The following is a 23,253-nucleotide window of genomic DNA, read 5'->3' as shown; positions in this document are numbered from 1 at the left end:
GATGACTCCAAGATCCTTTTCTGCCTCTGTAATGTCAGTATGGGGAGTACGGTCAGGTCCTGGTGGAGGGTGATATCCCTAGCTTGGGGGCAGGAGGTGGGGTGGAATCTAGGAGATGTATCCTGTCTCCTTTTGCTCCCAACCTATGCAGATTCCCCTCCCACATGAACATAGCCTAGCCCTACACCCCCAGTTGATTTGAATTTTTGTACATGGCCTGAGATAATTTCTTCCGTTACTGCTTGGTACATAGAACCTTCATATTTAACCATTTTATAAGAAGCCAAGTCTCTTTACCTTCCGCACAGAAAAGGTAATATCATCTTAATTTCTGTTTCTAAAATTGAATCATAATTTAGATTTTTGATAATTCTCTTTTGTATCCTCTAAACTAAGAAGCAGTTTGTCTTACACACTTTCCACAGCTGGGATGGTTGGGGAATATAGAAGAGGTTACGTTTCCCTTGAGGTAATAGCAGGTATAATCAGAGGTCAGCATACCATGTTGACCTCTGGTAGCTCTTAAGAGACCCACTGGTCTTTCTGCAGTATGAGAAACACCATTAGTAGGAGCATGGTGAGTGGATTGATGGAAGTAATTATTCCCCTCTACTTGGCACTGGTGAGGCCACATCTGAAGTGACAAGTTCAGTTGTGGGCCTCCCACTACAGAACAGATACAGACAAGTTCAAGAGAGTCCAGCAGAGGGCAACAGAAATGGTGAGGGGGCTGGGACACATGACTTATGAGGAGAGGCTGAGGGAACTGGCTTTATTTATTTTACAGAAGAGAAAACTGAGAGGGGATTCGCTACCTCAAGCAGGGTTCCAGAGAGGATGGAGCTAGACTGTTCTCAGTGGTGGCAGATGCCAGAACAAGGACCAATGGTCTCAAGTTGCACCAAAGGAAGTTTAAGTTAGATATTGAGAAAGACTGTCTCATGAGGAGGGTGGTGAAGCACTGGAGCAAGTTACCTAGAGGTGGTGGAATCTCCATCCTTGGAAGTTTTTAAGGCCCAGCTTGACAAAGCCCTGGTTGGGATGATCTAATTGGGAATGGTCCACTTCTAGTAGGGAGTTGGACTAGATGACCTCCTGAGGTCCCTTCCAACCCTAATTTTCTATGATTTTATATCCCTTTCTACTCTTCCTAGTGACTGTATGAAACTTTGGAGGAGTTAATATAAATTTATTTCCAGTTTTTCATATGAAAACATTTGCACAGGGTGATCTTAAATTTTGAACTATTATGCATTCTTTTTTCTACCATTGGTTAAAAAAAATCAGATTGCATATATATTACAATAATTATAGTTCAGCTTGTTTTTACCACCTCCTGTTCAAGTAAGTAGTCCTTGTTTAGTTCACTGGTACTTTGGTTTCCAGGTCAAATAAGGATACTGGCTTCCCATCCCATTCCATTCAGCATAAACACAAGATCCAGATTTGTCAGGCTTTCTGTTTATTCATTAGATTTACTGATGTAGTTTTAGATGTGGACACTGAGTATTAGAATTATTTTCTCCTACTCCTCAGTATTAGTTTTTCTCTACATTTCTGCTTTCATTTTCTGCCATGCTCTTCCAGTCCTTGGTAGGGTTTTTAACGTCTCTACCAACTGCATAGTCTGTAGCAAAATACCTCAAAAACTAAACCAAACCAAAACAAACTATATTGCCCAAGTGTATGCAGCTATGAAATCCTAAGGTAGGTATCCAATTAAAAATCTTACAATCTGTTTGTTCACACAAATTTGTTAAATATCAGTCTTCCCCTTTTCACCAACAATTCGTTAATCCAGTCTTCCCACTGAATTATTTTATACTAGTTAAGTTCTGAAGAAGCATGAAGTACAGACAGTTTGGGTTTTGTTGGGGGTTTTTTCCTTAAACTCAATTCGTCACTTTTATTTTTTAGGCTGTTCAAAACAAAAAATAATTGACACCAATTCCTAACTAAATTATCTTTGGAAAAAAAAACATTTATCCAGTGAGATTCATAGAGAATTAGCTACATAACAATAGCTAATATACAGTTTAATAAAATGTACTTATTTCTGTATCAGTCTTCATTCATATCCTAAAAAGCACTTGACAGACTTTTTCTCAGAGGAAATAACAATGTGATTTGTAGAAAAAATGGCAGCATGGAAAAATGCTAATGAAGAGAAATCCCTAAGATAAAGAGCATTTTTTACTGAGAAGAAGTACTTCAGTCCTAGTTTGGGGCTTAAAGCATCAAGACAAGAAGATAGAGAGGAGATAGAGGATCTAGATTTGTGTGTAATTTATCTTGAGATTAAAGCCAGCAATGAAATATCAGAGGAAAAAGGTTAGAAGCTTGAATGGAAGTTGTAAACAGATGATTTAAGCTCCATTAGAAATTTAAATGAAGCAATTAAAGAGATGGCATTTAAACAAGTATTTGAGAATATTGGGGACACCGGACTACTTTCTGAGGTGCTCCAAAGTAGAGATTATATAAAAAAAGGATAAAGTTCAGTGATATATAAACCAAAAACATCACAGGTGTTTATAAAAGCTTATGCATCTCTTAATAATTCAGTCCAGGGGTTAGGAACCTATGGCCTACAGGTCAGATTCAACCTGCAGAGCCTCTGCATCTGGCCTGCCAAACCCTGGTTTCAGTGACATTCAGCGGTAGGGGCCGAAGTGAGCCCCTGGCCTCCAGTGGAAGAGCAGCTCTGCCTGTGCCATGTCACAGTTGGGTGGCACAAGCTCCCAACACCACATTGGAATTGAGTGGCAGGAAGAAGGAGCAGCAGTGGCTGCATCCTCCTGCTCTCCGACCTGACCTGAGGTGGGTCATCTTGGGCTCTCCCATTGCCAAACCATGAGCTGGTCCGTAAGGTGCAATTTTGCTCTGCCTCCTGTCTGACTTCAGACTAACCAAGTTAATTCCCACTCTCAGATGTCCAGTAAGGTAAGAAGGAGTTATGTAGCTTGATAAAAACAATTGGCATAATGTAAATATACTGTAGTGTATTCAAGGCTGTTGAGATAAAAGTGCTGTTCCAAATAGGTGAGAGAATGTCTTCTTTTAAAAAACATCCTTAAGAGCCTGACTGTGAACTCAGTAATCTTACTGATGAACATCTATTTACCGATTTCCCTTGGACTTCCCAAATGCTTGCATACATGGATAACAGTTCAGTAACCTAAAGAAATGGAACACACAAAAATAAGCAAGATGTCAAGTGAAGTGTTTCTAATACATGGCAAAATGCATGGTTTTATTGTAATATAAACTGAGTCAATGGAAATGTTGCTATTGCCCCGGTATTTTCATCTTCCAAGTTCTTTACAATTATTAATCAGTAAAGATGGAGTGACACAGGTAGGAAATGCAAGAAGGGAAAAAGGGAAAACAAAATAAGATTAGAAGAGAATCACAGAGAAAATGTTTTGACCACATTTGAGGTGAGGTAAGTGGCAGTTTTGACAAAAGCATGCGTTGTGTGAGGAGAGTACATCCTGTTGCTTAAAGAAGGTCTGAAGTGTTTGGGAGTTACTTAGAGTGCTAAATACTTCAGCCAAGCATGAATTATACAATGATGAAACTCTTTTTTTTCCCTAGACATCAATGAGTGTATGATATTTGGCACCTGTTCCCAACGCTGTACTAATGTTAAAGGATCATTCAAATGCATATGTGAAAGAAATTACAAGGAAAAAAATAACAGCTGTATAGCAAAAGGTAAGATTATGAAAATCAAAATGGGTTGTGATGCTAGCTAATTATTTCCAGAGTTATTTAAATAGTGAATTGATAATAACATATTGATATAATATTACTATATTTAATTACTGTTAAGGAAAATCGGAAATATTTTAAGGGAGATTTCCTTCTCAAAATTAAAATACCAGTCTCTTTTTCAGTAGCCATCAGCAAACAGTGCATTTCTGCAAAATACAGCTTCCCTATTTTTAATTTAATTTAATTTAACTTCCCATAAGGAAAATAAGAAGATTATTAATATTAAAATACAAATGTGTATCAAATCAATGATAAAGATCTTATCAAATCATGTACGTATTCTGCTGAACATTTTAGAGGCCAGAGCCTAGAAGCAGATCTTTTTCCTGGCAACATGGTTTCATGTTTGCTGTATTTGTGTAGCAGGGTAGGAGGGTTTGCTGAGCAACCTTGGACAAGTTATTTTTGTCAGTGTGATAGTATACATTGAGCAGTGATTGTCAGTATACTATGTACACAAAATGCTGTACTTTTCCTGTTACAGAAAGATTCCAGTCCTTAGGAAATACTAAAAATTGCTCTACACACACTAAAAAATCTATGTGCATTCACAATCAGCATCTACTATTGGAGGAATAGATAATATTAGCAAGACAAAGGGTCAGACTATATTGCTGATAGTGAGCAGTTGTTTGTATTCATGAAGAACATGCAAGAATTGCACATTAAGACTGTGTAAAGACATTGGGAAAGGTTAGGGGGAGTTTAAATTGCATTTAAATGGCTACCTAATTTAAGGTAAGTCAGGATGGGCCCCGCTAATGGACGATTGAGGTGTCAGGGGGCCAGCGAGTTCTGCATGAGGGTTTGGCAGGATCAAGAAGGCTTATAGGGTCTACAGGGGGGCTTGAGGGCTCTCTTCCCCACAGCCTAGGATTATAAGTTATTTTTTAGACCCCCAACTCCCAGAAGAATAGCCCCCACACCTGGTGAACAGTCCATTTACTTGCTCAGCCCCTCCACTGGTGAAAGCCAGAAAAAGCAGCATGAGAAGTGGCTTGGAGGATGGGGGTTTGGTAGCAGCAGGGGGAAGTTGTCTATCTAGGGGTCAAGGAAAACACCTGGAAGGGAGGAGGGCTAAAAATAGCCCAGTGTGGAGGAGGTTGGAAAATCACAGCCCTAGCACTGGGGCTGGTGGCTGGGCTTTCCTAGCCCTGGGGCTGCGCTAGGAACTGTACAGAAGTTGGACAGTTAGATTGGTCTAAAAATGGTCAATCCATTCTAATTTGAGTTAACCTAGATGAGGTTGGCCAATTTTAAATCAGTCTGTCCTGAACTTCTGTACAGTTTGCACTTGCATACACCTAAGTAGTGCAAAATCTACACCTGGGCAAACTAAGTTATATTGGGTGTCTATTTTTAACCTGATCTAACTTTCCTGTAACCTCTCCGAATGTCTGTATGCAGCCTAAATTTGCCTTTTGGTATCTCTACCCATGAATTCTGAAGGAGGATTTTTGTCTAGTTTCATTTTCTAGAATGTTTTCCCATTCATTTGGCAAGCGGTGTATATAACAATGTGGCACAGCACTAAGCCACTGTTTCCTTTTGTATTTCTTACGAAAGAATTATCTTTGTGTACAGTTTTGAGCTATAATTGTCTGGTTAAAGTCAATTTAAAAACCCCATTAGTTTCAGTGAAAACAAGGACATTCACATTTCCAATTTGGCAGAGCAGTTTCATAAAACAGTTCTGAAATACTGACAGGTTTGGATGATACGTTTATTTAAGATCTTTAAAAGTACAGATTAAATATTGAATATAATATATTTTGATCACAAAGCTTCTCTTCCCCTTACCTTTTTGCCTGTCTCTTTAAATTACAAACTCAAGAGAAGAATGGAGGATGAACAACATCTAATGCACTGTAGCATTACCAGAACATTATACTTACTATTACTACTAAAAGCATTGTAGTGTTTAAAAGTCTAAGCAATCACAAGCCAAGTTAGTTGTTAAGATTATGAAATTATATTAAATGAGCATGAGACAAAAACACAAATGAACAATATTCATTATTTATTAGTTGATATTTACTTTATTTTTGTATTTCATTATAATAATCTCCAGGCTCTGAAGATCAAGTTCTCTACATTGCTAATGACACTGATATCCTGGGTTTTATATATCCATTCAACTACAGTGATGTTCATCAACAAATTTCACATATTGAACATAATTCAAGGATAACTGGAATGGATGCATATTATCAAGGGGATATGATTATTTGGAGTACTCAGTTTAATCCAGGAGGGATTTTCTACAAAAAACTCCTTGGAAGAGAAAGAAGACAAAGTAATAGTGGTTTGATTGTAAGTTGAAAATTACAAGATGAGTTATTTCTTTATTTACTTATTTCTACGTTTCAAAGCTATACATACCATTTGTCCAGGATGAATGATCTAATTTATACAGCTGCATGTGATCATATATTAAATAACAGGTCTGCCTTATCATGTGTTTATTGAAATCCTATGCGCTTCAAAATAAATCACTTGTGCCTTTCTGAAGTAATTTTGTAGGACAATCATATTCTGGAGAGAGTTTTCAAGGGTTCACAGGAGCCTCTTGCTATAATTCTTCCATGAAAGTGAAGGTTGGTATCATGCATCTTTGGACTTGACCCTCTCTCTGGACACTGCTACATAGTTGGCTGAGAAACATCTCCTGAAGTGCTATATTAAGATAAAGTACATTTAATATCTGAGAGGCAATGATTTTTTGTGATATCTTTTATTAGACTGGCTGAATAGTTGGAAGAGCTGTTGGACAAGCTTTCAGTCTTCCAAGTGCCCTTCTTCGTGTCACTTAATTACCGAGTAGTTTGCTAGAACACAGTGCATCCTTCCTTCATTTTATCTGAACAAATAGAAGTCCTTCTCTCACATATTTCTTTCTTTGTGAGAGTCCACAAATTTCCTGAAATGTGAATTATGGCCAATGAACAAAATCATTGAGTCCTTTTAAGAGTACTAATCCAGGCAATTGAAATCTGATATGAATATAACCTAACTTTATACAAATAATTGCAAAATGAGTTATGCTAGTCCTGTTAGAGATGTCTGTTTTTGGTGTTTGTGTTTTACAAATAAGCATTTTCTTTTCAGATTAAAAAAACAAAACCTTATATGTGCAAAACAGAAAAGGCATATTAAAGTATAGCAATGTATACATCTATGGTCTATTTTTTAACATTCTTAATACTTTAATAACTTATTAAAAATTATTTGCAGTTCTTACATGATGTTCTTGAAATGGGACCAGTTCCCATTGCTGTTTTTTCAAGTTTTTAAACCTTCCTGGTCAAGATATTAAATATTGTTTATTTTCAACTAATATGTACAAAAAAATAACCTGACTGATTTCAATGGAACCAAACTCTTGGCACACACATTTTGTAAAGTTAAATGTGGATTTTTAACTAGGACCTCTGGGAAAACTGACAGGTTCTGAGAAGTTTAGAAAAAAATGAAAGGAAATAAAACAAGTAGTTCATAACTTAAAGGATAAAATAAATGAACTGGAAGGAGTATATTCAGATCATAGAATTAAATTCCAGGAAACTAAGAGAGTGTTAATTTAAATACTTAAATAGAAGTGGGTGCATAGTTAGAAATAGCATTGTTGAATGTTAATATTGAAAACAGGTGAGTCCTACCTTGGTATGTATGTATATAAAATATACATGCATACATATGTTTACATATATGTATATATATCTATGTATACACACACACACACAAACACAATTGCATAATATGCATTATGTAATATATTAGGAAATATATACTATTTTTCATATTTAGTATTACATGGCATGGCATGTCACATATTATTGTGTGCAAAATCTTAATGCTGGCATTAAAACATAGTGAGCCATAAAAATCAATGGTCAGGTTTCAGTATGACAAAGTTATAAACTTTGTCCCACTTGACTTTTCCAGATTGCTAAAAAGACTTCCATATAAAAAAAAGGAAATTTCAACTACATCTAAGCTTTTGGTGAGCTAACATAATTTCAACCATTTGGGGGGAAAAACATCTGTGCACACCAACTCTTAATGTCATAGTAGACAAAAATGGTGTTTGAATGCAAATAAAAGTGGAAAATAACAGGAATATATTGATATATGCATTAATCAATCTATATAAATACGTATATAAAATATTTTACATGTAAAATCATATCCTCACCAGAAATATTGTGTTCATGTGTTATCACATCCTCTGAAAAAGTTACGTTAGATAAAGCATTTGCAAAGAAAGATGATAACATTAATAGACATACAGAAACTAAAAATTGTGGGGAATGTTGAGAGAAAAAAGACATGGATATTATGACATTCCAATTGGATACGAGTGTCATGTCATTAAAAAATTTAAAGGGGAGATGTACACTATTTTATATTTGTTATCTTTGTGGTGTATGTAATTACATGGCCAACTGCATGATGCTGTTATGATGCAAAAATAAGCTTAACATTTGTGAACAGGCATAAATGTCACTTCACCCTCATAAACAGAAGTGCTGATTTTTCCTTAATGTTCTTTCAGGCAGTTTTTGCTTGAAAGAAAAATCATGGTAGATTGATAGTCATTTTACTGAATGCATTTCTAAGCAATTTTAAGGGCTCATTAGCATTTGTATGAAGGTAATGATGTGACCTTTATGTGTTTGTTTATGTAAGCAAGACAAAATTAGATAATCTGATTAAATATTAAACATCTATTCTATTTGATTTTTTGAGCCAACATTAAGGCAGAGTGGAAATAATTTCCTTGTGACAAGTTCCTTCTTTATGCCAAGGATTGTCCTGACAGGGATATTTTCTGAGATCGTAAGTTTTCCACATCCAGTGTGACTAATACTGTATGTTCTCCCTAAAATATAAACTCTCTTCTGCTTGTCATTTAACTTTTATAATTCTGCAAGCAGAATTCAAGTTCAAATTCTGAAGACTTCATTCTAGTTTATTTCCCCGGTAAATGAGCATTTCTTCTTCCAGTATCTTTACACATGGATTCTACTCTGGCTGCATATATTCTCCATGGACAAGAAATCAGAATCTATTATTAACCAGCAGTGCCAGCTGGGGTTCATGCATGTATCCTGCATACCCTGGCAACACAGAGACCAGGATAACCCCAATCATCACTCCATTCATTCCAGAAGTGAGTCAGAATAACCTTGAGTATCATCTTAACTACTTCAGTTCTATCTTAAGTACTTGCCAGTGTAGTTACTGTACAGTTTGATAAATTATTTGAGTCTATTGCCAGAAAAAAGAATAGTTGTTCATTAATTAAGATTAGGCAGGTCTACTACCAAGGCTCACTGTTCAATGGCTGATTCAAAATCCAGCTTTGAAACCTACCCATTGTCTGATTAGTTCATTTCTTTAAATGATAATCACATTAAGCGTCTTTTCTCCTTGAGGGAAGCCCATCTCCATACAAAATATGGAGTTTGTAAATATTCTTGTAAAGTTTATTTTTCTTTTTCAAAACCCCATTCAGTTTGGGCTTCATTCACAGGAAATGTCACTCTGGGATCTCGGAATAAATGAACCTCATTCATCTTTAAAATCCTCCAAGATTGTATCTTAGACATCCTCATGGAAATTAGTTTCTCCCACTGTCTGTGGAATAAAGGAGTACAGCTTTAAGTCTGGCTTTTGGCATGGATCTTACCTGTGTTACAAAACAAGAACAAGCCAGTACAGAATACATGACTAAGTCAGGAAAAGTGAAACCGGTATTGGCCATGTTACTGATCAAAATTGGTTTCTGCTACATAGTTATGAGTATCAAAGACTATAGTTAGGGTGACCATATGTCCCGGATTGGTTAAGACATTCCTGGATTTCAGAGGCCAGTCCCAGGCAGCCAGTGAAAACTATGAGTGTCCTAGGCACGAGCTGTGAAATATGAAGCCCTAAAAGACAACAAAATTGCCCTAATAGATTAGCTTGATTAGTGGAATGGCCATTAAAAAGGGGATTGTTGATACTTGTGAAGGTAACAATAGTGTGTCATTAATGGGCCATTGATTCTTTAGCTGCCTCAGTAATAAAACAGCAGCAGGGAAGAGGGGGGAACAGGGGAGAGTGTCCAGGATTTCACATTGCCCTGGATTTCACATTGTCCCATATGGTCACCCAACCTATCTTTCATATTATCCTATAGTACTATCTTTCATATTATATTCAATACTGATACTGAGTGCCTGTGTGGTGCTGCCCTTCACAGCAGTACCAACTCACCAGATAACAGTACTTCCTTCAGCACCAGAGCTCCTGGGATGAGCAGCTTCTATAGTGGGGTCTTTCATTACTCCAGCAGGACCGCAGTATCACTCAACAACCGGTTTCCACTGCATGATGTTCAGACCGATCTTGGTTCCAGAACCATGTGCACAATTCTGGAGAGCTCTCTTCTCCTAGCCAGCATTCAAGAACGCCTGTGCTTTGAAATCTCCTTCATGTTTCAGTGCCTCCAACTGAAGAATTTTCTTCATTCTAGTCTTGCCCTACTGGTTTCAGCAGGAATTTTCTCTCCAGATCACCACTATCTGTGCACATCTCAAACATCACTGTACAGCCTCTTCTCCTTCTACAAAGCCCACAAGTCTTCCTCCCTCCCCAGCCCCCCCTACCGCCTGATGGCACTCTCTTTGCAAATGGTGGCATACCATTATGACCTTCAAACCTGGCTATACTGATCTTCATAAAGTTCCAGATTCATGGTATCCAGTAGCTGAGTGAGAAAGGGCCTTGGCTTTTACTATGATTGAAGAATTCTTCCAGAGGAACAGCTGTTGAGTGAAAGTAATTGTATGGATCACCATCATTGTTTCTGCATGAAGAAGCGGCTCTAGCAGTCTTTGTTATAACAATAGCAAGGTAAGCATAAGGTATTTCAACAGTTCCTTAAAGGATAGAGATTCATTTAGCAATAGGGCAAGAGAAGCCATAGAAACACAGAACTGTAGTTGGGAACCCTACTGGTATTGGAGCTCCCAGGTGTGGGGGTGCACCCTGAGTACCAGTGGCTAGGAACTCTGTCAGCTGATCAGGGCTCCCAGCCAGGACCTCTGATCATTTGACCAATGCTCCCACCTCTCAATTGACCAGTGCTCCAAGTCACATGTTCAATTAAAAGTGTGATAGAAACCAGCAACAAAGTTATTACACATATTCTGTATAATAGCTTGGTCACTTATTCCTCATTTTATCATGACATTGATTTAATGAACATGTGCCCAAGTCACTACTTAAGCCGTGATTTAGTGGTTAAACACATCTTAATTGAAACATGTCTCAGGGGCCCTATATTCATAGATCACCATTTATCCGAAGAGTAGTAAAACATATACTCCAATCTGTATCACATCGACAAATCACCTTTTGAAAATAAACAACCAATAATATACCTCTGATAAAGAGCAGGGGAAACTAGGACACTGCCAATGTGCTACCACTGCCTAATAATGATTAGCTTAATATAATACGCCCAGATGACCTTAGGAAAGAAGGCCATGGAAAAAAGACCATTCCAATCACCAAAGGCCATATGACAACCCTCCTCCCACCCTCCCCAAGGCAAAAGGGGGGTTACCCTCCCTCAATTCTTGACAAGCTGTCATGGGGACATAATTACTTCTTAACCTCAGATCTGACGATGAGCTTGAGACGGAGCAGAAGAGCAAGATCTTGCAATCAGGAACCTGAGAAATTTTTAAGTGCCCATAGGGTCATTAGCAATCAGTCAGAGCTATAGCCAAGTTCAGTTCTTTGGAGGAACATGAAAAAAAAAATCCTTCCTAGTGCCTACAGGTAACCTAAGCTTGGATTTCCCAAATACCTTTGACAGAGAGATAGCTGCTTTTATACCCAGACCTCCCATAAAGGTATTGAGCTCTCAGAACAGTTCATATTCTTTTTCTCCATTTCTTTGTTCAGAAAGCCGTTCTAAAGCTTTACTATTCAAATATAGTCCCCTCCTAATTTCCAGTCTAAATTTGTAGACAAATGCGGTCATTTTGATATTGTGCTAATACTGTTCTTTAAATCAAATAGCTCTTATTCTTCTCTGATATTAACCCCATGACTATATTACAAAAATAGTAAAATACCCCTCAATTTTAATTTTTCTAAATTATACTCATCTCTTAAAATAAAATTTCCCGCCCTTTACCATCTTAGGAGTCTTTTTTTGGAATTCAAGAATTTTTTGCACATAGATGGCTAGACCTTTGCACACTGTTCTCAATGAGATATTACTTTTACTTATTTGTCTCTACTGAACCCCACCTAACACACCCTAGAATTACATTAGCCTTTTTCATGTGCAGATCACAATGGCAGGTCAGCATAATCCTGAAGTCAATCAACTGTCTTTCTTCCTTCCCTGCCTCCAGTCTAAAAGCCCCTCTTTCTCAATCACTGTGTTAAATAGGATGGATCCTAAAACAGATCCTGAGAAACTTCGGTAGTAATATTTTTTCCAATTGGATAACTCAATTTTTAGTTAAACTTTTAGCATTCTTTATCCATTTTCTAGGGGCCAGGGTGTTATGCCCATAAACAAGCAAATTTTGGACCCATGGACATATTTAGCTTTAGTCTTTAGCGTATCAAGGTTTAGTCATCAAAAGTTTTGCATCTCACTTAAGTCATTTGTGTTTTTTTATTTCTATGCTCCAGGTTTCTTAATGATAATGGCTGATAAATGATAATGAGATGTAAAAACAATCTACCCCGCATAAATTCAACTTGAAAGAGAGTGTGAAACATAAGGGATCCTTTTAACATGCTCCTGGTTATGGGAACAATTTGTTGCAACAATTCTGAAGGCATGGCGAGATGCTGTAGAGACTGAATAAAATTAGTAGTCATAAGGATTACAGCGAGAGTCACATACATACATTTAACTTACCAAAGCACATGCAGATAGCATTTGAGAACTTAGGACCAGATTTCATACCATCTATTAGTAGTATAAATATTAAGTATGGGTAGAAGGAACACCCACCAATCTTTTGCCCAATAGTAATTGGGAACTGATCCTGAAAGTGGTAAGGAACTTACCCTTGAAGTGGGAGACCTCAGTCCTTGAGCTCACGCAGTCTGAGGAAGTTGGAACTATCTTGTTTCCCAGAAGCGTGGCATAAACCAAAGCCTTGGACTAGGCAGAGCTAAAAGTGTCCTTCTTTTCTCCTGTTGAAACTCTGCAACCTAGCAGAAGGGAATGCAAGAGAAATGAGGTCAGAAGATTAAGGAATAGGGAGCCTAATTTCATAGCCTAATGCATATGCTATACCACCGGGGATGAAACCTGTGACCTCCAAGAAGGAAAAGTTATTGCTCTTGTAGTAACTGTAATTTCTACATCTATGTGAGTAGATCCTGTAAGTCACCTGCTTTCCCCTTGACTGTCAAAGTAGCTAGCTAGAAGTTGAGGTCATTACATTTGGGATGTTTACATTTTATAATTCCACTACATTTGGTACAGCGAAGATAATGTTTTAGATAACCAGTCATTTCTTTAACTTGTCAAACACTGTAATGAGTAAACCAAAATATTTTATAACCACTGTCTATTAACCAAGATTGTGCAGTTCAAGATTTTCTTACAAATCAATCTGACTCAGAAAGACTGATAGACTTGTCACATATATTTGTGAAGCACTCATCTTTTACTGTTTTAACATATAATTGATCAGCAGAGTAATTAGTTGTCCAACATTGCTTTATTTCTAGTCTTTCACAGCACTTACATGTAATTGATCAGCAGACTAAATAGTTTTCCAATATTACTTTAGTATTGTTGCTTAAATTTGGTACATAAACAGCTGACAGTGCCTTAATTGTAACTTAGATTTTGAAATGAAAAGCTCCAAAGGTTGAATTGTGTCTTTTATGGCTAGCCTGAGTAGTGACTTCGATCTGTAAAATGGGGCAGTAAGCTTGAACAAGCTTCACCTGTGTTTGCAGTAATTACATTTACCCCCAAAATCAGTTTCATCTAAGGTATTTACATGCCAAGGGCTTTCCACAGAGATGATAGCTGTAAATTTCTATTATATTTTACTATGAAACGTGTTGTAACTTGATTGAAATAGGCGTGTTAAATTAGTGGATAGCAGAATACTGAGTGTTTGGAGTTTATTGACAGAAGCAAAAGATCATTGCATTTTCTCCTGTGACAACAATAAATGATGTTGCCACTGACAGACATTATCCCTTGAAAATGTAGATTGGGACAAATATTTCAAGGCATACTGAAATTTGTTCTGATTCCAACTAAGATGAAAAGAGTATACAGGAATATTTGGGATTTAAAAGAACTGCATCATAATATGAAGTGAAATACAGCTTGAGTGTAGTGCATTCTGGATGTTAGCCTGTCAAATGGTTGTGCTTACCCCTCTAAAAACAAGTTCAAAATTACTTTTGAAACATGTCTTTGTAATGTTTAACTGCAGGTTTGTGAGGGCATTTGCTACCTCCTGGTTATTTATTAAATATAAAATAATTTTTAAATCAGTAATTCTGCTTTTAGAAGAGAGTTTGAATAAGCTCACTTCTATGGGCTTCTACTGGTTTCAGCAGAGTTATGACAATGTCTTCCATACAAAAGAAATATGAAGGCTGAGTTAATACCTATTGCAAATCAGTAATGTAGGCAAACTGCTGTGTAATTCAAGTTGCAAATATCTGGACTGTATCAAATAATTCTACAAATATTTTCAAATTGATACTAAAGGAATACCAATTTTATTCATTGTTACTTTTATTCAGTGACTCTTACTGGTTTTTATATAGCATAACTATGCAGAGCTTGACCTCTAAGGATAAACAGCACTTGCTAATGTATTGCATATACAAATGTGCAAGTGCATGCAAAGGCCTCACCAGAATAACTCTGTTACCCCCAGCTCACTTCCAGCCAGCCAATGTAAACAGAGTCCCTCTACAAGTGCATCTTCTTTCCTTCAGTTGTGCAGTTTGTGATTTTCACCTTGTTTTAATAATTTACACCATGTATGCTACTCAAAACAATTGTGGTATAATGATGTTGTGTTGCAACTATCAGTCTGTAAACTTAGCAGTTTACTCCAGTTTCATTTGTGTTTCTTGTGGAATTAAAGGCTGGCCTAGCTTCACAAAGTTATGATTTTCAATATAATGCCAAAATGTCCATAATTGATCTATATATACTTCATACCTCCTATTCACTGGTGAGTCTTACTTGCTGAAGGGGGGTGTGTGTGTGTGTGTGTATTTGGATTTGATACCTTTAGGGGACCCTCAACCTCATTTAATCTTAAACTGGGGAAGAAGATTCTGTTCCTAAGTAACATAGAGTCATCTTGTCAAAAATGTGTGTGTGTGTATGTGTATGTATGGTTATGTATGGGGAGTTTTTCCCTGTTTTTATTGGAGAGAGAGGAGTACATTGTTTTTGTTCAAATAATGGTATTAGTATAATCAAAATGAATGAGTAAAGATAATATGTAATATGTCTATAACTGTTTGTGACAAGATGACTACGTTACTTAGGAACAGAAAATTCTTCCCTGTTTAAGATGAAATAAGGTTGAAGGTCCCCCGAAGGTATCAAATCCAAAGGAAAGAAAGCATCTGTTTTATCCATTCAGTACCATCCGTCTTACATTTCTAACTTAGTCCTTGGTATTGTCTGATAGTTCCTTTTTAGAGTAAGTTGTAGAAGCCTCTTGGTTGTTACAGAATAGTTTGAAGACTCCAGCCTTCAGGTACATATTAGGGGGCCATGGCCTGCACCTGCCCCCTGCCCCCATGAGCCCGCTATTGGATTTGTATCTAGATTAGCATTCTCTCAGAGTATCTACATGTGTAATTAATGTGACATAATAAATTCAGTTTCATATCATGCCAGAGTTTATTGCTTCTAGGCACCGCATTTACACGTGTCCAGAATTGCAGCACATTGAGCAGGGCTGGAGCAGCCCTTGCTGGCAGAGGACCCAGGGAATCAATCCTGCTCTTACCCAGGGCTGCTCTGACCTGGCTCAGTGTACTGTGGAGGGGCTGGCTGAGGCACAAGGGAGATCTAGTGTGGGACTGTCTGTCAGGCAGCCTTCACACTGACGCACCCTCGTGCCCCAGCCAGCCCTGTCAGTATCTATACCTATGTTGCTGTGCACTAAAGAATGCCACTATAGGATAGTGCTTGTGTTTACAAGCACTAACCTATGGCAGAGTTAATTAGTCTCCTGTGGACTAATACGGTAACACACGTAGATGTCAAATTCAACTTGTAGGGGTTCATGTTTTAGAGCACTGGTTGCACCAGCCATTTAAAGGGGTTTGAGCAAGCGGCAAGCAGCCTGAAGGTGGGAGAAGACCCAATCATGCGGTCACATGAGAGTCAGGAGGCCACCTGATTGGTAGAGGCTGCAGAGCCTAGAGATAAGGCTAGGCTCTGAAAGCAGAACTAGCAGTTACAACTGGGGAGCTGAAGGTTAAACATTTCCCGGCCAGGGTACTGCCGCTCCCAGAACACCTGGATGTCAAGCGTAGGAACTATGGGGATGGAGAAGGTTCCTGGTCTTGGGGAATAACTGAAAGCTACACTGTGATGGGGAGGATGGTGTGGTGGGGCTGCCAGGGGCAGTCTCCAGAAGATACCACACCAGTCCTCCCCAGTAAAAGACAAGTATGGGACTCTGGAAAGCCTCAGCCCCCACTGCCTTGTGGGTGACCCTGTGGAGAGGGAAAGGCACACCTCTAGCACAGGGCCACGGCCCACTGAGTGGGGCCTGAGGCAGGGTCCAGGCTGAGAGAAGGGGGCCTGAGACAGAGCCCACACCCACTGAGTGAAGCCTGAGGCCCAAAGGGCATCAGGTCCAGCAGCCCAGTGAAGGGCAGGGTAGAAGCCCCAGTGGGGGCATTGGATATTGAGGCCCCAGTGAGGGGTAGGGTATTGAAGCTTCAGTACAGGTGTGAGGCCCCAGAGGAAGGAACAGCCCCAGTCAGTGAGGGGGCAGCCCCAACGAAGTGGGTATATGGTCCAGGTAGGTCTGAGGATGCCTCAGGCCAAGTTTGGGCCAGAAGCTGAGTGCAGCCCAGTTAAGGACCCAGGCAGTTAACAGTGGATACGGTTGCCATCTGCAAGGCATGGGATGCAGTATACAAGAAGGTTTGGAGCCATGCGTTTCACCCTTGGCATTAGGGCAAATAAATGGGCAGCCTCCCACCTAGGACCTACTTTAGTTACAGAAAAGGCGTGGCAGAAAAGGCAGGTGGGCAGACTGCCCTAAACAGGTGGGTGAGCTGATGTAGTGATTGGCCTTAAGATGGCCCTGTTACAGGTCTAAACTCATTCATTACTCTTAATTTTCAAAAATATTTAATAGCAAAATTTGGCTTTACATATCTAATTGTTGACTTCAAATTGCACAAGTTAAATCATTTTAGAGGGATAATAAAGATCCTAATTAATTTAGAACCTGCCATTTTACAGGAGATAGTAGGTATAAAACCCCAACCTCAAATAAACCACCAGAAAGTATATTTAACAGAAGAGATTTATTGTAAGAAATACTACCCTGGGTTCCAGGTTGCAGCACTGGGTGGCATAGAGGCTGGCTAGGGCAGGAGAATGCTAAAGTGTACAGCCATGCGGCTGGTATCCCCACACTTTAGTACCCTCATGCCCCAACCAGCCCCTGAGACAGTCTGCACATGCATTTCAGCACAGTTATTTACTCAGCCATAGGATAGTATTGTTCCTGATTCAATGCACCACAATACCGGTACACATGTAGACAATGACATTTGACTGCAGAGCTAATTATACAACTTTGCGTTAAAGCACACATATAGATGTACCCAGTATGTAGCTTTCCCCTACTTGAGGGCATACTGTCTCCTAATCTGCTTCTTATTCCAATTATCAGGAAACTGGACCATCTCTTGAACAGTTAAATGCCCTTGTCAAACTGTAATGAACTACATTTTGAAAATTCTTTTAGAATAAAATTATTTATATTCATAGTATCAGCTCAGGCTTTTTAATAATAACTTTTGTATTATTTTCCGTGTTAATAGAAGCTGGTCACTTTCTCTTAATAATTATAGTGGCACTAACTTCATTCAGAAGTAGGGAAATGGTGAAATTTCACTTCTGTACTATCTGCTACTGTGAACCAGTGAACAAATGGATAGATATTACCTGCTGGAGAAACTTCTGTGCTACTGAATATATTCACATCAGACTTGTGTGCCTATAGTCATATAATCATAAACGGCTCTATTTCTGTATTTGAAACTATAGCTCGTATATGTGGCCACTAAAATATAATCAGTATAATTGTTCATAGAAACTTTTATTTATTTATATATCTTATTTATATCATATAGGATATGCCTACACATGCCATTAATACACAGCGATAAACTCCAGGTCTTATTGCTCTGGGGAAGCTCCTGGGATTATATATAAATGCTGAGACATTTACCGTGGAGCTAGTTAGTCAGCTCCGTAGTAAACACCTTATGTAGACGTGTCCATATAGAAGTTAAATATGCTAACCTGCAAATACGTAAATACTATAAAATATAAACTTGATAATGCTAATTTCAAAATCCGTTCTTTCTAGTGTCCTGAATTCAAAAGACCAAGAGACATTGCTGTTGATTGGATTGCTGGAAATATTTACTGGACTGATCATTCTAGAATGCATTGGTTCAGTTACTATACAACTCACTGGACAAGCTTAAGATACTCCATTAATGTAGGACAGTTGAATGGACCAAACTGTACAAGGCTCCTTACTAATATGGCAGGAGAACCATATGCAATTGCTGTAAATCCAAAAAAGGGGTATGTAATTTTGCTGGTATTTTATCATTTCCCTTCCCCCCATTTTAACAATAATAGAAGTACAAACATAAACTTAAGCAAATAAAATGTAATAAGGTTTTCAAATGTGTAGTTTTGGTTAGATTATTTATTTTGCATTTCTACTTCAGTTTTCCCATTTGCAAAATGAGGCTAAAACTTCTCCACCTCCTGGATGTAAAGTATTTTGAGAGTTTTGGAAGAGAGGTATTAATTTATGTTAATTCAAAACAACTGTTTTATATTTGCTATTTTTAGGATGATGTATTGGACAGTCATTGGGGACCACTCTCACATAGAAGAAGCATCAATGGATGGTACTCTGAGAAGGATACTGGTGCAGAAAAATTTACAGAGACCTACAGGTATACAGCTGTTCAACCTCCTCCCTTACAAAGTTTTTAGTAGTTCAGTATAAAGTTCTTCTCTGAATTCCAGTTCCTGTTTTAAGAGAGTTGAGCATTTTATATACTAGACATGCATAGTTACAGCTGAATATTCTTAATTATATTTTAAAATTCCATAACTTGATGTAACATAACACAATGGGCACCTCTACACGAAACACTTAATGAGCAGCAGACTGATGACTGCACTTTACAGTGTCATGGCAAAAACCATGCTATTAGGTTAATGCACAGCAGTATTAGTCTACTGCTCATTAACCATCAGGAAAAAATGTCCAGTCATGATAATGCTCAGGAGGGCAGCCTACTACGTGTTTATTTAGTACTTCATTTTCCAAGTACTATATTTAATGCACAGTAAGTAGTGCGCATTAATGGACATGTAAACACGCCCAATGACTTATAGGACAATACTAAAGAAGCAGAGATAATTGATTAAAATAACTGCTGTTCCAAAATTGTTAGTTAACATGAAATAATCAGTTAAGGCAGAACTAATTAATAGTTATATGCTTACATTTATAAAAATGTCTTCAGTCTAATAGTTACTGCATTGAATGCCATGGAAAACTTCAAAACCCATTTATTTTAATAAAAATATGAAAAGATATGTTACTATTCAGAGAAGTGACAACTTAATTATCTATAAATTTAAGTTCAACAAGAAAAGTGACAGTAAAGATCATGTGAGTTACTATTATGGCTCCATTGGTAGAAAGGAAAAGAAAAGTAAAATTGTGTTCATGACAAAGGAAATACCAAAATACAGATCTGATCATATCTAACTAACACAGCCTATTATTAAGCCACCACTGGTCTATTCTTTTCTTTCTGATCATATAAAAAATAAATACATTTCTCTCTAAGTTTATTCTAAATCGTGTTTATAGTATTGAGCATTTATTCTTCATTTTACATATATAAAGAAATGATCTCTTCTTACCTGATTAGATACAATCTAACAACTTATACCATAGCAAATCAGGTAAGGGAAGCTGTGAAAAGACCACTCAAATTCTGGAACACAAACACAAAAAATGTCATTGTCATGATCATGATCTTTTCAGTCTGTATAAAATGTTTTAAGATTGTCTTACACTCCCAATTCCCAAATGGTTAGTATTAGCCTCACTGAGGTTTGCTAGAAAGAGTAAAACCAAACTGATCTAAAATTCAGATGTTTTATTTCTAGGCAGACCAGAAACATGACTTTGAATTAGCGTATTTTCATGATATTTATCTCTACCCATTTTCTATTCTAGGAAGTTTTAGCTAAACATCTGGCTACACCCCTGAATTCTTAATGGGGTGAATTATGTGGAAATTAACAAATGATGCTCCTTGCTTTTTACTGGAAAGCATTAGTTAATTAATAGTCAGGCTGAGTTTAAAGTTATTGCACCTTTAAGTTTCCAAAATTTTCTATTTCATCCATCTGCTAACTGAAAAATATGTTCTATGACATCTTCCTTGTATCTTTGTTCCCTGTCTGTATGATGAAAAATACAATTCCCTGGGGTCTTGTAATGTTTTGACAGATTTTTTATATATTTTACCCAGATTTATAGCCTTTCACTACTAGTATCTTCTCAGCATGCCAAAAATTGGGCCATTCTTTTCCTATGGCTTCTATTTTTTCCTCAAATAAGACTACTGTTCTGATTATAAAAAGTGTGAAGCTTTTTTGAGCACTTGTACCCTACTGCTCCTAAATTTGTTCCCAAGTATAAGTTTCCCATTCTAGCTAAAAAGTGAGTGTGACATTAGGCATTTGTGCTTGATTTTAGAGGATTTACACATGCCACAGTGATGCCATATGTTCAAGTATGAGGAAAGAAAAGCAGTGGCTTCTTTCTCATTAAACTAACTTCAAGAATATACCTCTGAGAGAATAAATAAGTATATATTATTTCTGTATTAATTTGTAATTAAAATACATTTTATGAAAACATATTAGAATAAATTGAGCATAGGGCATGATGAATGCTTCTAGCAATTTCTGATTACCATTTATCATAGAGCATCATTTCAGCTTTTACAAGAAATTATTCTCTTCATCTACACATCCAACTGTCAGTAGGTTGTCTGATTTATTTTACTTTATTTCAGTGGAATGATTTGTTCAGTCCTTAGAATTAATATTTTTAATGGAGCACCAAAAATACTCCCATTTTACCATGATAGAATAAAACTTTTTTCCAGCTTCCTTTATTCTATCTGTAGTTGATTAACTATTTTAAGGGGAAAAAGTTTTTCTTGCAATGCATATCTTTGTGGTGTGTTTTTCTAGATTACTTATCAATAGGAAGAAAAATACTTTTTTTCTGTTTTATGTAAAATGATTAACTATGACAGTGAAAGAAGTGGAATTAGATTATTATATGGTTCAATTCTATGAGGCTGGAGCTTTCAACAGGACTAAAAATAGGAAATTAATCATTTAAATATTCTCTGATAAAACAAGGACTGCTTGATTTAACTATTAAAGCTGTTGCTAAGAGGCTGGTTAGGCACAGTCTGTGTTTTGTTCTTAATATTTGAGTATCATTGTTGAAATATTTTAAAATACTTAGTCTGGTTAAGTTAAACAACTTTCTTGTTTCAAATTATTCTCCTACAGATAATATGTAAGAGAATAAGCAACAAAAGCACATGCTTTGTTTCTGCTCTGCCAAGCAGCACAAAGCATAGTTGGGAAGTGCACATCAGACTATGCCATCTTCATCCACTAGTTTACTGCTGCTAGTCTAGCTGTCACACCTTCATAGAGTACCACTGAGCTCAAAGAAACACTGCATATATCAGGGTGGGCAGTTATTACAGGCAGAGTTTTGGCAAGCTGCCAAGGGCTGCACAGGTAGACCCACCCCTTGACAGGTGTCCCACCCCCTGGTTGCCATCTTGTGACCAGAAGTCCCACCCACTAAACCCTGACCTTTGCCACCAGAAGTCCCTCCTATCCCTCCCCTTGCCCCTGGAAATACTCCTTTCAGCAAGAGAACATTCATTAATTTGATTTCAAAAAATATTTTTGTCCTGATTTTCATGTGTTTGTGTAGTGTACACAGAGGTGGCTTAAAAGATAGCTTAAAATGAAGTCTTATTCTTGTATATTGTTGGGGGGTATAGGTTTCTGGGGGCTGTGGGTGTATGGGTATGTGGGGTGTGGTGGTATGGGGGGAGGGTGGCTGGAGTTTGCGTATGGCAGTGCGAGGGGAAACATAGGTGTATGTGTATGGAGGGGCATGCATGTGGGACTCACCCTATGAACACATACACACACACACTCCCCCTGTGCCTGTACAAACACACACACACACACACTCTGCCCCTGTGCCTGCAGACAGACAGATGGACACACACACACACACACACACACACACACACTCTATCCCTGTGCCTACACCCACACATGCTCTGCCCCTGTGCCTGCACATGCACACACTGCCCCTGTGCCTGCACACACATACACACACTCTGCCCCATACCTGCAGAAATGCACATATTTTGCCCCTGTGCCTCCTGAGGAGTGAGTGCACACACGTACACACCCCTACCACATGGTCCCATGCTTTGCGATCTGTGGATGCTACTGAGAGCCACAGACACATGGTGCTGGAGCAGGGTGGGTGGGGGCAGGAAAGCAGGGAACTGGCTGGGGGTAGGCAGGGCTGGGCTGCTCAAGCCTGCAAGCCTGCTGAGGGCTCCCTCTGAGTCCTACTGCCCTGACTCCAGATGGATTTGGCAGGGAGCCAGGGCAAATAAATATTCATTTACTAAAATTTTTAGGGGCTCTGTGGGCCAGATAGAATGGCGTGGCAGGCCGAATCCAGCCTGCAGGCCATATTTTGGCCACCTCTGGCATAAATATGGCATATTGCAGGATCAGGGCAAAAATATATCCCTCAGGTATGGGGGATGAAGGATAAAGAGACTCACTATGGAAGAAAGAGACTCACTACAGAAGAAAGAAACTTGGGGGTCATCATTGACCACAAGATGAACATGAGTCAGCAGTGCGATGCTGCAGCTAGTAAAGTGACCAAAATGCTGGCTTGCATCCATAGATGCTTCTCAAGCAAATCCTGGGATGTCATTCTCCCCTTGTACTCGGCCTTGGTGAGGCTGCAGCTGGAGTATTGCATCCAGTTTTGGGCTCCACAATTCAGAAAGGATGTG

The 23,253-nt window shown here is 38.2% G+C and overlaps 1 protein-coding gene across 1 annotated transcript in view; it reads left to right on the top strand.

The window, feature by feature from the left end:
• LRP1B (LDL receptor related protein 1B) overlaps positions 1-23,253 on the top strand; it is a 1,585,724-nt gene that overhangs the window by 1,478,609 nt on the left and 83,862 nt on the right. The window contains exons 76-79 of the mRNA XM_019553609.1: positions 3,598-3,717; positions 5,849-6,090; positions 18,426-18,649; positions 18,926-19,032. Coding sequence (XP_019409154.1) covers positions 3,598-3,717; positions 5,849-6,090; positions 18,426-18,649; positions 18,926-19,032 — 693 coding nt within the window. The remainder of the gene's footprint in view (positions 1-3,597; positions 3,718-5,848; positions 6,091-18,425; positions 18,650-18,925; positions 19,033-23,253) is intronic.

Source organism: Crocodylus porosus, unplaced genomic scaffold (genome assembly GCF_001723895.1).
Source record: "Crocodylus porosus isolate Cpor-Errol unplaced genomic scaffold, CroPor_comp1, whole genome shotgun sequence".
Classification (NCBI taxonomy): Eukaryota; Metazoa; Chordata; order Crocodylia; family Crocodylidae; genus Crocodylus; species Crocodylus porosus.
The sequence above is the reverse complement of the archived record's forward strand: the minus strand, read 5'-3'. Positions and strand labels throughout refer to the sequence as shown.